The following is a 15,587-nucleotide window of genomic DNA, read 5'->3' on the forward strand; positions in this document are numbered from 1 at the left end:
CTTTTTCTTCCTCAACAAGTCCCATCATGTGGAAAAGTTCACTTCTTACGCTCGCTCGTCGGAACAATTACCTATATCTCCTCTGGATGCTACGTGTTTCACCTCGAATATTTGAGTTTATGTTGGTTCTCGACCCTCAAGCGGTAAACAGCCGAGGGCCGATCCATGACAGCATGAGTGCCAGCAATACTGATGGGGTTTGAAGACGAAGATGATAGATCAAAATCGGCGCTCGAGCAAATCCCTGAAGTTGGGAGCGATGAGAAAAGTCAATCGTGGCCACATTGTCCGCCAGACCCAAAAAAGAGACAGAAGCAGACAAGGTTGCTCTTAGCTCTATTTTTCCAGGGTTCTTGCAAGGTGGCTAGGGCGTAAGAAACCGTTTTGCATCTGAAATTCAGCTTTCGGAGGCCCGTGGGCTCCACATTGAGGAAGCCCATCAACTAACTCGATCCATTTTGCCTACGACGAAGAAATCGTTTCGGCTCGCTTGGGTTCTGACTCGCAGCTTGCCACGCCATCCGCCGCATGCAATAACACATCCAATGGGTAGCTCCATAATAGGTAACTACTTAAGTTCCAAATGGCGGATATCTTTGTTGACAAGATTGGCGCTTAAGTGGCTGTGTCTAATACTGATTGATCAGCGCCGCCCTTGGTGGGAACGTAGCCGTACGTGGTGGTCTGTGTGCGCGAATCATCCTGGTATACTTCGTACCAGGAATAGGCATTAGGTAGTGCCGCCCTTGACTAACCTTGAATCCTGATGAGATATATGCAGACCATGTTCGCTCACGATTATTAGCTGTCGAGATACAAGGATCCTATCGATCAGTCACGGTAGCATCTCACTCGTGATATCAGATCGTCTTCCATTTTTTGTAAGCATTGTACGCTGCAAAACAGTGTCTTGAGAGGCGATGGACTTAGCCGACAGCCCCTCATCCGACGCCTAAAGTTAGTTGATCAACAACTAGTTAGGATTAAGAACTGGACTACCTCTATTAGTCCAACAAGGGCTTTCATAGCGCAAATACCGGATTAGGTACCCATCTGGCTAGGTTGCGAGATGGTTATTGGGTTGAATCCTTCACCCCGTGCCCACCGGCTGATCCTTTCCGACTTTGCTTTTGGTGGGAGCCTTAGGAAAAAGGAATGCTAGTCACGGGACCACGGGTCCTTTGACGGAAACGTGGAAGGTTATGACGGTAAGGACAGTACGGAGTACAGCCAGGCCTGAAAAATATGGATCTTCGGTTTGGCATTGACATTCCTGGTACTACTCCCTAAAAAAGAATAATTTAAGATAATAGAACCCGGAACAATGCAACAGTCATACTAGCAACATTCTGTCATTGAATTCCTAGAAATGGATATGAGGGTGGTGAATGAAGAGTACAATAATAGTTAAAACTTGCACAGAGGGCAAAAGGTGTCTACCATAGTGAGGGGGATGACCCACCCGCTCCAGTGGGAAAAAAAGAACAATGAATGCGCTTTCTCCATTGCCAATAACAGAACAATAGCAGTGAGATCGCTTACTTGATTACTATTGTCATCGACATTAGCTCCCTTTGTTCACAAGATTATATACAGATCTAAGCTTCCTCGGAAGATTTCATGCCTGTCACTTCAGCGACAGGAAAGCAGCGTCGAAAAGTTCGTTTCGCTTCGACCAGTCAAATATCGGCGGGAAAGTCAAGCATCACGCCCAATCAACCGGCAGGAAGCCGTCCGTCATCGACAACTCTTTCGCAGGATCATACACTGCCTAAGCAACAGAGCAAAATGAGCGAAACTCAAGTACATCCTGCGGTGCCAGCGCTGTTCAAGGAGCTGCCGATCATCCAAGACGCTCTCACTACCGAGACAACCAATCTTCAAGAAGAAACAGTAAACAAATGCCTACCATTCCTAAAAGGTATCCATAGCAGTCAAAAGGGACCGTTCAACCAGTTTGGGGTGCCAGCACTTAACCGTGATGATCATATTGCCTATCTGTATGACTCGCTAGAGGACTATCCGGGGAGCTTTGTGGCCCTTGATGCCAGTCGTCCCTGGATGGTTTACTGGGCTTTAGCTGGCTTAGCCCTACTAGGTGAAGATATCAGTCAGTTCCGTGAACGGTAAGCAAGCGCCTGGCTGCCTTGACCTGCACTGTTGTAGAATCGTTGGGGAGTGTGCTCTGCCTATGATTCTCGATTACTGTTTTCAGTAACTCAATGTCTAAATTCATTCCTTCCTAGGGTAATTACGTCGTTTAGACCTATGCAGAACCCCACTGGTGGATTTGGAGGAGGGCATGGCCAATTGTCCCACTGCGCACCCACGTATGCTGCTGTGCTATCACTCGCCATGGTTGGTGGCGAAGAGGCTTTCCAATTGATCGATCGAAAGGCAATGTGAGTTGTATAGCTGCCACCGTTGAAGATCTGTGCATCGTTAACCTGGGACCAGGTGGAGATGGCTCGGAAGGCTGAAGCAGCCCGACGGTGGCTTTAGAGTCTCCGAGGGTGGGGAAGAAGATGTGAGGTAATAGCTCTCCTATCTATCGTCCTACTACTCGATTTAACGGAGTGTCATACCAGAGGCGCTTATTGCGCGATGGTGCTCTTATCGCTCCTTGACCTGCCACTTACCTTGCCACCCGATGCTGAAGCTCGGAAGCATGGGTTCGAAACGTTCACGAGTGGCCTGTCAGATTATCTATCAAGATGTAAGTGGTATCTTAGTTTAGTCTAGTTGACGGGAGTGCTCATAGGCCATAGGCCAGACATTCGAAGGTGGCATCTCCGGTAATCCCGGGTCGGAGGCGCATGGCGCCTACGCCTTTTGCGCTTTGGCGTGCCTATGCATTCTAGGCGAGCCCGAAGCGACCATTTCCAGGTAAGTAGCTGCATAAGCTTGCTACTCCCCCACTTTTCGCTGAGAATGTTAGATGCGTGGATGTACCAATGCTCCTATCATGGCTTTCTGCTCGACAGTACGCTCCTGAAGGAGGGTTCGCTGGACGGACCAACAAGTTGGTGGATGGATGTTACAGCTTTTGGGTCGGGGGTTGTTGGCCACTGATTCAATCCGCAATTAACGGCACCCAACCAGCTACAGCTCCTAAGCAGACCTCAACTGGCAACCTCTATAGCCGTGAAGGCCTGACAAGATACATCCTTGCTTGCTGTCAGGGAAAGCATGGAGGGCTTCGTGACAAGCCCGGAAAGTATGGCCATTCCATATAGATCTGTTGCAGCGCAATGTATGAAAGCTAACTGTCAAACATAGACATCCAGATTCGTACCACACCTGCTATACTCTCACTGGACTGAGCACGACCCAATATCACCACTACCATACCGATGCTAGCGCAAGCTCCAGGGGGGACTTCTCCTCTGCATTTTCCTGGAAATCCCTTCCTGTCACCAGCTCAGACAATCAAGGATCAGACTTGAGTGTATTCGATGAGAAGGATCGGCTCGCAGCGCTCCACCCACTATATGTCATTCCCCATCAGGCTGCCGAGAATATGCGTATCTGGTACGAAAATGCACCGCTTGAGGTTTAGTTGACTCTGGGCAAATTAACGAGTGTGGAGTGCACTAAAGATGAGAAATGATCTATAAAGCAGATTGCTATTATTTGTACAGTAAAAATGCAACACCATAATTGCTCTTGCTCACGACCCCCATGTCATACGTTCACCGGAGAACGCGTCATCCAGTAAGCTCGAGGATTAATGAGCTGTGTTTGCAAATGAACAAGACGTAAGGGATGGAATTTGTAGGTAAGTAGGGAAGAAATCACGGGACATTGGTGGTACCGGCTGTTGGGACACTGCATGAAGTGGAATGATTTCCTGCAGAACTTGAATTCCCCGTGTATGACTGAGTCAACGGTTGCCCTGTATCTTGATTATCCAGGTGGCGGACTCGATGGTCCGGAAGCATTTGTTCGAAAGAAATTCCCTTTAACAATCTTTTTTCTCATCACTGGTACAGTCAACCATAGGCCTTCCGTCGTGACATTGAACTTCGTCCCAAAGTGCCCACTATGTCTTGTATTCTTTAACGTTACTTCCAAAAACCCCCACCTACCAATACAAAGAGAAAGAAAGAACGAAGGTTAAATTCCAAACTTTGTTCTACCCCCGTTACTTTCTGCGAGGGGAAAAGAAGGCAGACTCACACAATGCACTGCACAGACTGCAGTCTGTCAGTCGAGGGTAGGGGATAGGGATCAACAGTGGTGCAAATGGCAATTGAATTGGACAATTGAAGGATCATTATTACTTACTTACTGACTACTACTACTCTGCAGGATGGCGGTTATACTTCTCTCTTCGTCTCGTGTAAAGGTGACATGGATTCCCCGCCGCGCCAAACGACCAGACTGCCAACTCATCATTGCATCCGATGCCTGTCTGCCAACCACGGAATGGCTCGTCCAATGGATATGATCGAAGATCCACCGGTGCAAATCCAGAACCAATTTTGTTTTCCCACACGGCTGATGATCGTCCAAACCGGGGATTTTATGACGATGCCCGTGAATTTGTGGGAGCCGCCGCTCGCTGTTGATGAAAATAATCTATCTATCTTCGTCCTTTCAAGTGCTGAATGATCACAGGATAGACGTCGAATATTTCCGAGGAGGCGGTCAATTCACACAGGAGACGTTTTCGGATCACTTACCGAGTCGATGATGATCGTGATCGTCCCTCACTCAGCATTGGCCTGAGCAAACAGTTGTGGCCGGGTCCATCGTGGCTAATACTATTTCTTGACTAAAAGTGGCACTCTTTTTGTTTTCTTTTTATTTCTTTTTCTTCTTCCCCCCCCCCCCCCCCCTCTCCTCTCACCCGCAAAGACGGCATCCAGTGAATTATGATAGCCTTCCATAATCACTGAATTTTTAAGATTACAACCAGGATTCATCTGCGCGACATGAACCCCTCTCTTGTTGGGATTCATCATTGTATGCATTAGTGGCCTTCCACAACGCCGCCTCTTTTTCAATTAAGATATATATTTTTTCTCTGATCTTATGCTTGCTGATTCTGGAACGACGGGAATCATTTCTAGATTTCGTCTATAATGCGGGGTTCTAGAATTTTCTCACCCGGACTAGTAAAGAAGAGAAGGAGGGTAACAAGAAAAAAAAGAAAGGAAAAAAAAGAAAAAGGATTTACTAAATCTAACCCTTGCCCAGAGCAACGGCACTGGTTCTGCAGGAAGAATGGTAGACCGAAATGACGATTTGACCGGAATTTCTTATCCTGAGCAACATGTCAATCTTAGCCGCCTGGATCGGCGGCGAATTACACCGTGGCATATGGAGCAGAGTTGTCTTGGGTCTTCGAGTACTGGATCACTGGTGGAAAGCCATGCCAGCACATCAACGTTTCAATCCACGCTTCCCAATCTTCGATCTCCAGAAAGAAACGATTCGAAAAGAACAAAGCTAGGACATTTTAGATCCGCAATGGCTCATAGAATTCACCTGTTACCTGCGCCAGAACTCCAATCTGGTGGAGAATGCCTCAATTGACCCGGTTAATAGACCGTTGGATTTTTTTTTTCTTTTTCTTTTTTTTTTTTTAGTTTTTTTCCCTTTCTTAGACCCTCTTTTTTGTTTTTGCCTCTCTGTTGACCCTAAGTTATTGACTACTGCTTTATGGGCCCCGCCTGTTTATTTGAACTGATTATACCTGGCTAGAATGATAATATTTGCCTGCCTTTCTTTCCCTTCTTTCCTATTTCCTTTCTTGCTTTCTACCATTGTGTGGGATGTTACCGTCTTCCCTCATATGCTAGTTCGATTTGTTTGCAGTTTCTCGTGTCTTTCTCTAGATTGATCAGATCTATACTAAGCCTCTCTCCACTGATCCGCTTTTCGTGACGGGATCTTGGCTATTCCAAAACAGCAAATCCCTTGAAGTGTCATATGAGGAACGTGGCCATTGGGCATCAACAAGCGCCGTTTGCATAGGCTTGTTTCCATACTTTGGGTGTGCCAGGATCTTGTGCAGTGTCAACAGATCCAGGGCAGCAAATACTGATTCGATACGTCTCTGTACCATACCTTCTATTGGACGCCCGCCAGTCTTCACGATGTACTATGTTTTATACCTTGCGAGTATGTAGCCTCTTTGTTGCAATGTGCCCAACTCTACACCTCCTATTTCAGAAATCCCTTTCCCGGGGTTGGTTTGATCGCGGCAATCGCGGTTTTTGAACCTTCTCCCCTTAATTCTCCTTTTTTTTTTTTTCTTTGTCTCCCTAGAAAATCTTCAGGGGGGGATGACTATCCCATGCATCGACCATAGATTTACTTGGTTGCATGCTACGTGGTTTGTCAACATCTCGGCAAATTGCCATGATGGCTTCCGAATGTCGCGGTCCCGACTGAAGTCAAGTTCGAAGTCCAATAACCATGCGTACAGGTCTCTGCCGACGCCGTCGCTGGCCGGAGCCCCAGTTCGAGGCCTATGAAGGTCCTACCGGGTATACCTGCATTGTTCGCGTCAACAATCGGGAATACCAGACGGACACTGTTTACCAAAACGAAACCCTGGCTCGAGAGAATGCAGCAATGCGAGCATACCTCATCTGTCGGAATTTCTCCGTCAACGATGGCATGTATCCAGCTGGACATGACCACGGAGGAATCGTCCAGGGAATGCCTGTGGCGATAGGTACTGGACGAAAGGCCCGCTATGATGATACCGATACATCGACCAGTGGAGGAAGCAGAAGCGGAGGGAGCAGTCCCGAAAGCTACGAGGGAGGACGATTCGTTCAGGACAGACCCGCTGTGCCCTCGAGGGCCCTCGCATTCAGCAGCCGTGGAATGTAGTCTCCCCTGCCCTCCTCACAATATTGTGGTCAAGCGGTACTCGGCGTGCAAAGCAAGAAAAAAAGATTTACGTGGAGGACTCTAACGACTTTATGACTTATGACATGACTTGAATATCCAGATAGATCGAAGTGCTTGTTCTCAATTGAAGCGTGTGTGATCTTAGTCGAAAAAATCAGCCCCCTTGACAGATATACCCTAGTGTGCTACCAGGCTTACAAACTCCCTGAGTATGGATATAAGATTGAGTGTGCATTACTGCATTGAGCTGTCCAGCGTTCTTTGACTTGTGCAAGTGGTGGAATGGTTCTTTTCACCTGTTAGTTCTATATGAGAATGAATCCAGTCATCCAACTCCTTTACCATGTGTGATGTGTGTACTTGTGCGCCCGATTTCAGGTACAACAACCACTATTATACAGTGTCTGTACGACAAAGACTAGATCTAGACCTGGGGTTTAAACCTCCCTTTCTAAATCACCTACATAAAAGTCACTTTGCAACCATGCTATGCATCGCGCAAGCCGAGTAATGTAAAAGTCGAAGCCTGTTGTCCTACAGTGTATTCGTTGGTTTGCCTTGGTAGTTCTATATACAATGTTGCTTTCAAGGCCAAAGGCCAGCATTAACACTTCTAACTTACATTTATGAAAATCAAACATACAACTTACTGTCACCCCATCAATCGTAGTAGTATACCCTTAAATTAACACCCTCCAAATGTCTGGAAACTGTATGCCAATTCATACGACTCTACCTCACCTGGATACTGAAGAGAAATCAAAGGTCCCAAATCAACTCAACACCAAGTATTTTCTCACCTTATGGCATACACATGTACTTAATATATGGCCCATCAGGTAAGAACCACCAGTACAAGACCTTGTAGCCATCCAAAAGAACTCCCACTCTGTAAAACAATCGCACACAAATATAGAACCGCTATATATTCCTCCAAACATAAACACTACCAACCACCCAACAACTCACAACAACCACTCCCAAAAGCAAAGCACCCAAAAACAAATTATCGAATAACAATTCAAACCAAAAAATACTCCTAGATCCCCAGATCTCACCACCATGCAGCGAAAACAAGTCCACAATCACCCCCTCACCGCAACCCCAGACACACATACATAAGTTCCCACAAACGTGGCCTCACCAAACTCCAAGTAACGACAACACCACCATCGTCACCATGCCTACACAATACCGACAACCCCATTATCCCTGAAACACACACATACATCGCATCCTACCCATAAATAGAAATCGAATCATGGATCCATGATATATCCCACTAACCCCAAAACGGTAAAGCCCCTCCCCCTTGCAATTGCTTAACCTGCTGACTCACCATGACGTATACAGTCCCGTTTTCCTGCCGAAGGAGAAGAAGGCTATGATGCCATGATGGCATGGAGTTTTAAATTAATGGTTTAATTGTGGGGATGAGGCGGTGCTGATGTGCTATGATATAAACAATCCCTGATTTTTTTGGTGGGATTTTTCTCTTATCTTTGATTTTGGATGCTGGTTCTTCGGGTTAGATGCTTCTATCATATTGTACAATTCTAATCGCTAGTGTTTAAGGGGGCTTTTGTGTCTGTATGGTCTTTTGGTCTCGATTTTTAGGTTCTTGAGGACACGGCCGTCTGTCGAATATGAGGGCGGCTGTGCGTCGGGTGTCTGCCTTTGGGGCGTTGGCGAAACGACCCATCGGCGTGCACGGATCGAGGTGGTATACTATTTCGCCGGTGGCAGGTCAGTCGCGCGTTGCTTGTGGTGTTTTGGCTGGGAGACAGGGTCAGGGGACTTTAGGGTTCGGGCTCCCTGTGTCGATGCAGGTGCGGCGATTCGCGCATTTTGATGCCATCCAGGAGGACAAGAGGGAGACGAGGGAGGAGCTGGAGAGGCTTGAGATCAAAGAGAAAGACCGGCAGCGGAGTGCTGAGAGCGAAGATGGGGAGCAGGGCTCGCAGTCGAAGCTTGCAAATGCAATGTCGAAGGGTGAGGGCGCTTCCTCTCGATGCAATTACTTCGGGGCACTGATTAGTTCGGTTTGCAGGGAAATTGTTGACGACGCCGTCGAGACTCTTCAAGGTTCTTATTCCGTTACCTACTGCTAGTCATAATAGTAAACATGATGGTATGTTATCCCTTTGAGGGCGAGGAAACAGGAAAGTTAACTGTTGAAGACATTGAGCCGATAGCTATCCTGATACATCCTCAACAGCCGTTATCCTACCTCGAACGTCTCATTCAGGATGAGATTCCCCCAATTTCAATCGATGGTGCTAAGCCAAGGGCGCCTGCTGTCTCTTTTATTGCTCTTCAGATGGACGACAACCCGGTCAAGCCTAAGAAATCGATGTATGAGACGACCGACACTGAGGTACACCGATTAGGGGGAATCGGGGCAGGACATGAAGCTAAGCAACGGAGACGTCGACCGGACGAGGAGGATGACACATACAGCTATCTCCGGCGTGGTGAACCCGGCAAGAGCAACAGGGAGGAACGATTCGTACGCTGGTCCCAGTCCACCGAGATCGGCGACTTTGTCCGTGATGCCTCCCGGGCTCGAGAATTCATCGTCAGTATCGAAGGGGGTCCGGCTGGTGTGCGCCAGATCCAGGTTACTGTTCCTTCGTTCGATCAGCGAACACATTTCTTAAGAATGCGGCTGCGGAAGATCTCCGGAAGGATTCAGAGCATCGCGGAGATCAAGCACGAATGCGATGCCTTGGCACACCGTGGAGCGCAGCGTGTGGCCGTGGGAGGCCTCGGTATTCTCGGCATGTGGTGGTACCTTGTGTACAAACTGACGTTCGAGACGGACCTGGGCTGGGACACGATGGAACCGGTGACGTATCTGGTCAGTTTGTCAACTCTGATGGGGGGCTACTTATGGTTCCTCTACCACAACCGGGAAATATCCTATAAGTCAGCGCTCGACTTTACGATTAGCGCGCGGCAGAAGAAGCTGTATGAGAGGAAGGGGGTGGACCTCCATGAGTGGGAGTCACTGATCGATGAAGGGAATTTATTGCGAAGAGAGATCAAAACTATTGCAGCAGAATACGACGTTGTGTGGGATGAAAAGAAAGACGAGCGAGATGAACGCGTGACGGAAGCTTTAAGAAAGGAGCGAAACCAAAAGAACGGCTCGAGTCGGACGAAAGAAAACGAGGACGATGATTAAGGGTTGTGTTACATGCATGCCAGAACTTTCCTACCCTCCGTACTCCTTGTCTACCCATTTCGCACCGGATCATAATACTTCTTCGGCGGCGCATCTTCTTCCTGTTTCTTCGTCTTCGAGCTTTGGCCTGCAAATCGTTAATATATCAAAGCACAATATCCAGACACCAATCTCACACACCTTGATCGTCCCCCTTTCGCCGATTGCGATTATTCCGAACATCCCTCGACCGGAACACACTGTACAGCAACCACCCCGACACCCAATTCGGACCGTACTCACCGGCCGTAGCGCCGCGAGTGAAGAAAGGACGAGTCAAGGGTCCAGCATTCTGCGCGATCTCAATGATCCCCCACCGTTGGCGCTCGGGACGGATATGATGCCAGAAGAAGGGGGGCCGGGTAGACGGGTCGTTCGCTACGCTATCGAGGAGATGCGAGGTATCTTCGTTAAGACGATTGTAAACGATGATCGCTTCATCCTGTTCCTGTCAGTCATCCATTGTACCATACAGCATTCAATAGATGTAGATGTAAATATGACATTCCATAGACAGAACATACCCTCATAGCCCTGTAAATCTGCTCATGCTGGGGATCCTGCGAATCCAAGGCCAGAGCCTGCATAAACTCCTCCTTCGAGGCACGAGGTCCGACAGGAGCCATGACACTTTCACTCATCCCAGTAATAGCTAACAACCAAACAATGGAAGAGTAAACCAAGAACCCCAATCACCATTCACAGTATAATCAAACCCAACCGAGCATAAACAAATCAATTGAAGAACTCACAACCCAAACCAACAACCAAGAACAAGAACAAGAACAAGTCAAGACACCCAACATTCCCAAAAGACCCACGCCCTTCTTAAACCCTCGGAAACCCCCCAAGAACACAAAGTACGTACATATGTACGTATGTACCTCCGTACATCCCATACATTCCACCCTAGTCAGCACCTACTCCCTACACTACCTACCTACCTACATACACTAGGCTAGGTACTGGACCTTTACCCAGACTGGGCTTAGAAAAAGCAAAAAAAATCAGACATGTCGAAATCCTAGCTCGAGGTCGCACAACAACCCTGCCCTCGACTTGATAGTCGACATTGTATGGTATGGATTTGTATGATGTGTGTATTTTGTATTTTGTATTTGGATGTGGATGTGTGTGTGTCTGGCCCTGTGAGCAAGTATGTACATTACCTAGCATTTACTTACTAGGACTTGGGTCCTCGGGACGGAACGGGTGTTTGGACAGGGGTGTTCGGTTGGGTTTGTATGAATATCCTGTTGGTTGGTTTTGACTGTATTTCCTGGGGTTATGTATGGGTTTGGGTAAGTTATTTCTGTTGTAGATACTTGTCCTTGTCGTAAATTTTGTGACATGAGTACTTGAGTACTTGTGTAGGGAATCGAATCCCGAGAGTATTCAAGCGAATTGAACGTACATCCATCCTTCAAGTTGCCCGGACAGACTAGACTAGACTAGACTAGCTACACATGTACGTACCCGGTTTATTCTGTACATACATACATAACCTACCATGTATGAAATAAGTACGTTCAACAATTGTCAAGATACCGACAGTACTAGTTATGACATGCATGGGGAGTGGTTAACCACATATATATGTACATAAGTAACCTCTGGTTTGTGTCATGGGTATTTGTGTCTAGTTTAGTCTAGTCTAGGTTAGAACTGAATAGTCCGATCTACTCCGTACTATAGACCAGAATATCTAACATAGGATTGAATAGGATAGGATAGGTAAGTAGTGACAGTGAACAAGTATGTACAAGCCTCGACCCTCGACGAAGCTCACAGGTAGTCTATTGTCCGGGTCACAAGAGAAGAGGCTAGGTTGGGTTAGTTAGCTAATTATTGAATTACCCCTGGTATGATAATCCTTGTCTGGGGTGAAACGCAAATGACATCAAACGGAGCGTACCTGGTCTAGTCGACTACTTTTGAGTCAAGGAGGGTCAAACGGGGCTGTTTGATGGTCTGTAGTCGTGCATATGTGGGGTATGTCTTTTCTTTTCTTTTTTCTTTCAATGACAGTACATACAATGTTCTCTCTCTGTCTCTCTCTTGTTGATGTGAAGTTGTATAGTATATCCTATCCATATCCATAAGTATACATACATACATTCCACCACCAAAGGAAAGAAAAGGAAAGAGAATCAGGAACCCAAGAATCTCCCGCAGCCGTGTAACCAGCCCAATAAATTCCAAGTTATCCCGCACAGACACACTCGACAAGTACCCATAAAAACAACGAGGTACGAAAAGTTACTTCTGTATACCCACCCACCTTAAGACCAAAAAATCCATACCTACCATCCAAGTCACACAGACAAACAAACAAAGTAGCATCCACACATGGGCCTGCACAATTCTCGTTCGGAGTCTCGGTGTTCCCATCTGGAGTCAAGTTCTTCAGGGCACTCGCCGTGTTTGATGTGACATTCCGGGGTTCTGTTTATACAGAGATTTGGAATATGGATGGGTGGTACGGTGCTTCGATGATGGGATGTTACACTGGCTTTGAGAATGGAGGGTTTTACTCGAAGGGGGATGGGTGTAGATGAAAAGGAACGGGTACTGGACCGGATTGTTGGTTTTAGGACCTTTTTAGGCGGTTGGGTGTCGAAGGTGATTGTCTCAGTTTACAAACAGAGTAAAAGGTCAAACAAAACAAAAAGTAAAAAGGAGCGAGAGAGAAGAAAGAAAGGTGATTCATCCAGTTCACAATAATGTATCCGAAGTAAGTCCCGGTCCCGCGCGATGGTTACTTCGCATCCCTGCGTTGGATATCATTCTTCACTTACCATGTTGCACGCATCGTATAGTGGCTATAATGGGTAGACAAGTTGTGTGATAGTACGCAATTCAACAAGTATTGAGAAGGAAGACACCGGGGTTGCAGGATGAACCCGACACCTTATATAGAATATATTCAGTCCATGACGATTACTTCGGAAACTAGATGCGACTACAGACTCAGGAAGACACTCCGCGATAGTTTCCCCGGAAATTGCAACAGACCGAACGTCTCGCCGGACATTGATACCTGGTTTGTAGATGGAAGCACAAGACAAACGGAGTAGATCAAGACATGAAAGTCTTATCGACTCTTCCTCAATAGGGTAAATGCGTTGTCCTGACAAGACAATTGCGTTTGCGCGGTTGGTTCGATGGCGACGTGGGGTTGATGATGCTGTCAGAGAAGTCAGACTTCATTCAGGAGGGAATGACCGTCGGATCATAAATGACAAAGAGATCTGGTGTCACTAGCGATGTCCACCAGAAAGAAAAACTGCCGACTCGTCGTACCTCTTTCCATACAACATGTCGGGCATGACATCTGCAGCCGGCCTTGTCCTGGGCATCGGTCACACCCCTAATACACGCCCACTTACACAGAATAGAGAAAAAAGAATAAGAAAGAAAGAATCTACCATCCACATGTGGTGTCAAGGGAATTTGTCTCCACGGGACTCGACGCTCTGGCCCTGTCCCCGTGTGTTCGATAAAAAAAAATGGTTGGACAAAAGGGCAACAGAAATCTCCCCTATTTTATGAACAAGCCTCTAGACTAGAGCTGGAAATAACGACAAGAAAACCTCGGAAAAGGCCGGGCAAGGAAAAATAAGAAAACATATCATCTACCTCATGTGTCGTCAAAGTATCCTTGATTCATACGGGATTAAGGAGAGCAAGCATTGGACGAAAACAACCCGAGGGTATGATCAGACGCGCTTCTGGAATTAAAAAAAAGAAAAAATTCCGTTGTTTTCTCTTTCCGTTATGGTATCGAATGCAGTTTTGATGTGAAAAAGGTGTGTCGTCACATCACGTGGTATATACCAGTCAATCATCATCCTCACACTTTCAACTTCTTTTCAGCTTTGCTTCGGAGGACTACTTGTCGACGTTCTTCTCGCTGTCGTTTTCGACGCCGAAAAATTTGCGGAGGGATTTCTCTACTACTTTGTAATCCGCCTGGCACGTCGCCAGGCTCTCGTCAATCTTCTTCAGAGAATCCTCTTCCGTTATGGGGTTGGTACCCGTCTTATCCTTCCCGGCACCGTAGTTCTGGATCTCCTCACATGCATCCTTGACCTTAGTCAGTCCCAGAGTAGCTGACGAGCCTTTCAAGAAATGTCCCAGTGAAGACAGCTCTTTGAGGTCTTTCTTCTCTCTGCAAGTGCAGTTTGATCAGTCCTGGATTCCATCGGCTGCGAATTTGGGGTACATACAGAGCTTTTTCCATCTTCTTAAAGGTGCCCTCAGCTTGTTCAAAGAAGCCAACGACAATTCCCATGCTGAAGTCCCTATCATCGGGGTCGTCGTCCATCTCCAGGATCTGGTCAAATGTGGCCTTGTCGATGTGTTCTTTCATGTCGTCAAGCGTAGCAGGACCCTCGGTCTTGGGCTACTCGAGGTCAGCACTATTATCCAACGGTCCCAAAGCGGACGGTACGGCACGTACAGGTGTCTGCACAGTCTGAGTCTTGGTGGTAGTAGTGGGCGCCATGTTGGATATAATAAGGTTAAGTTCTGTTGTTCCACACGCTTCGTCTGAGCTTGCAACCCGAACAGCTAGTTTCTGGCGAATCTGTCTAACACCGGTGCTGATGGCGTCAAGTTACCCGGTTAATAAGTCCGGTTCCAGAATTTAACAAGCACACGAGTACTGAAATTACACAGAGCGATCTGTTTGTCCAAATCGGTGTCAGTTGACAATCCACGAAACCAATGCTAGTGTTATGGCAACTGGACTCCATGACTGATAGTGCCCTACGCAATAGGGACATTACGTGGGAGGGAAGCACGGGGAGGAGGAACGTCACAGGGACCACTGATTTACAGAGGTAACAAGGGGGAGGGGGGTTGAACAACACTTGAGATGATTCACCTCTGGGTATGAACTGGTTGTGTGTTTAGGCAAGGGCAAATCTCCAGAGGGCGGGGAAGGATAGGGGAGTTGATGTGGAGGGGGGATGAGGTACTAAGACGAAAAGGATAGGATGAAGGATCTAGGTTTGTACCAACGTACTTTGCAAGCAAGTAAAGCAGGTTGGAAGGGGTTCAGACAAAAGGGATAGAAAGATTCAAATGGTAAAAATGAACAACAATGTGGGAGAAAGCCGAGTCAATATCAAGCAGCCACAGCGCGGAAGTGGATGGAGGAAGGGTCCACATGGAACAGGAGTAGAGGAACAGTTGTCTGGATCAGGAGGGACAAGGAGGGGTAGTCATCAGCAGAACTAAAACAAAAAAAAAAAAGGGGATCTTCCTACCTCGAGGACACTGCAATGGAACGGCGTTGGGTATAATGCAAGCAAGAATCAACCAGAAAAATAAAAGAAAATAGGGCGAAACAAGGCTGACACCGGAAAATATACGGGTATTAATTATCAAACTGTGTTGCGAAGATATGTGGCTGAAATTTAGCCCAGCAAGTTGGTAGACAAGAACAAATTGGAGGATGGAGGAAAGAAGAGGATCAAAAAATTAT

The 15,587-nt window shown here is 47.0% G+C and overlaps 5 protein-coding genes across 5 annotated transcripts; 3 read left to right on the forward strand and 2 right to left on the reverse strand.

Annotated features, from left to right (window-relative positions):
• Positions 1–1,788: 1,788 nt before the first annotated feature.
• On the forward strand, positions 1,789–4,696 carry AO090003001188 (CAAX farnesyltransferase subunit beta RAM1; the record flags this gene model as incomplete). Its single annotated transcript, XM_023235213.1, has 8 exons — positions 1,789–2,126; positions 2,247–2,402; positions 2,458–2,532; positions 2,589–2,716; positions 2,769–2,886; positions 3,044–3,217; positions 3,280–3,531; positions 4,621–4,696. The coding sequence occupies 8 exons, from the start codon at positions 1,789–1,791 to the stop codon at positions 4,694–4,696; spliced, it is 1,317 nt and encodes a 438-aa protein (XP_023090252.1).
• Positions 4,697–6,104: 1,408 nt separating this feature from the next.
• On the forward strand, positions 6,105–6,849 carry AO090003001189 (uncharacterized protein; the record flags this gene model as incomplete). The annotated part of the gene is made up of 2 exons (XM_001820223.3): positions 6,105–6,129; positions 6,437–6,849. The coding sequence occupies 2 exons, from the start codon at positions 6,105–6,107 to the stop codon at positions 6,847–6,849; spliced, it is 438 nt and encodes a 145-aa protein (XP_001820275.1).
• A 1,667-nt stretch (positions 6,850–8,516) lies between these two features.
• AO090003001191 (uncharacterized protein) lies at positions 8,517–10,057 on the forward strand (the record flags this gene model as incomplete). Its single annotated transcript, XM_023235214.1, has 3 exons — positions 8,517–8,862; positions 8,921–9,001; positions 9,051–10,057. 3 exons carry the CDS (start codon positions 8,517–8,519, stop codon positions 10,055–10,057), a joined length of 1,434 nt encoding a protein of 477 aa, XP_023090253.1.
• A 50-nt stretch (positions 10,058–10,107) lies between these two features.
• On the reverse strand, positions 10,108–10,722 carry AO090003001192 (uncharacterized protein; the record flags this gene model as incomplete). The annotated part of the gene is made up of 3 exons (XM_001820225.3): positions 10,108–10,184; positions 10,238–10,538; positions 10,621–10,722. The coding sequence occupies 3 exons, from the start codon at positions 10,720–10,722 to the stop codon at positions 10,108–10,110; spliced, it is 480 nt and encodes a 159-aa protein (XP_001820277.3).
• Positions 10,723–13,987: 3,265 nt separating this feature from the next.
• Positions 13,988–14,468, reverse strand: AO090003001194 (Hpt domain-containing protein; the record flags this gene model as incomplete). The annotated part of the gene is made up of 2 exons (XM_001820226.3): positions 13,988–14,267; positions 14,326–14,468. 2 exons carry the CDS (start codon positions 14,466–14,468, stop codon positions 13,988–13,990), a joined length of 423 nt encoding a protein of 140 aa, XP_001820278.3.
• Between the last annotated feature and the right edge of the window lie 1,119 nt (positions 14,469–15,587).

This window comes from Aspergillus oryzae, chromosome 2 (assembly GCF_000184455.2).
Source record: "Aspergillus oryzae RIB40 DNA, chromosome 2".
Taxonomy (NCBI): domain Eukaryota; kingdom Fungi; phylum Ascomycota; class Eurotiomycetes; order Eurotiales; family Aspergillaceae; genus Aspergillus; species Aspergillus oryzae.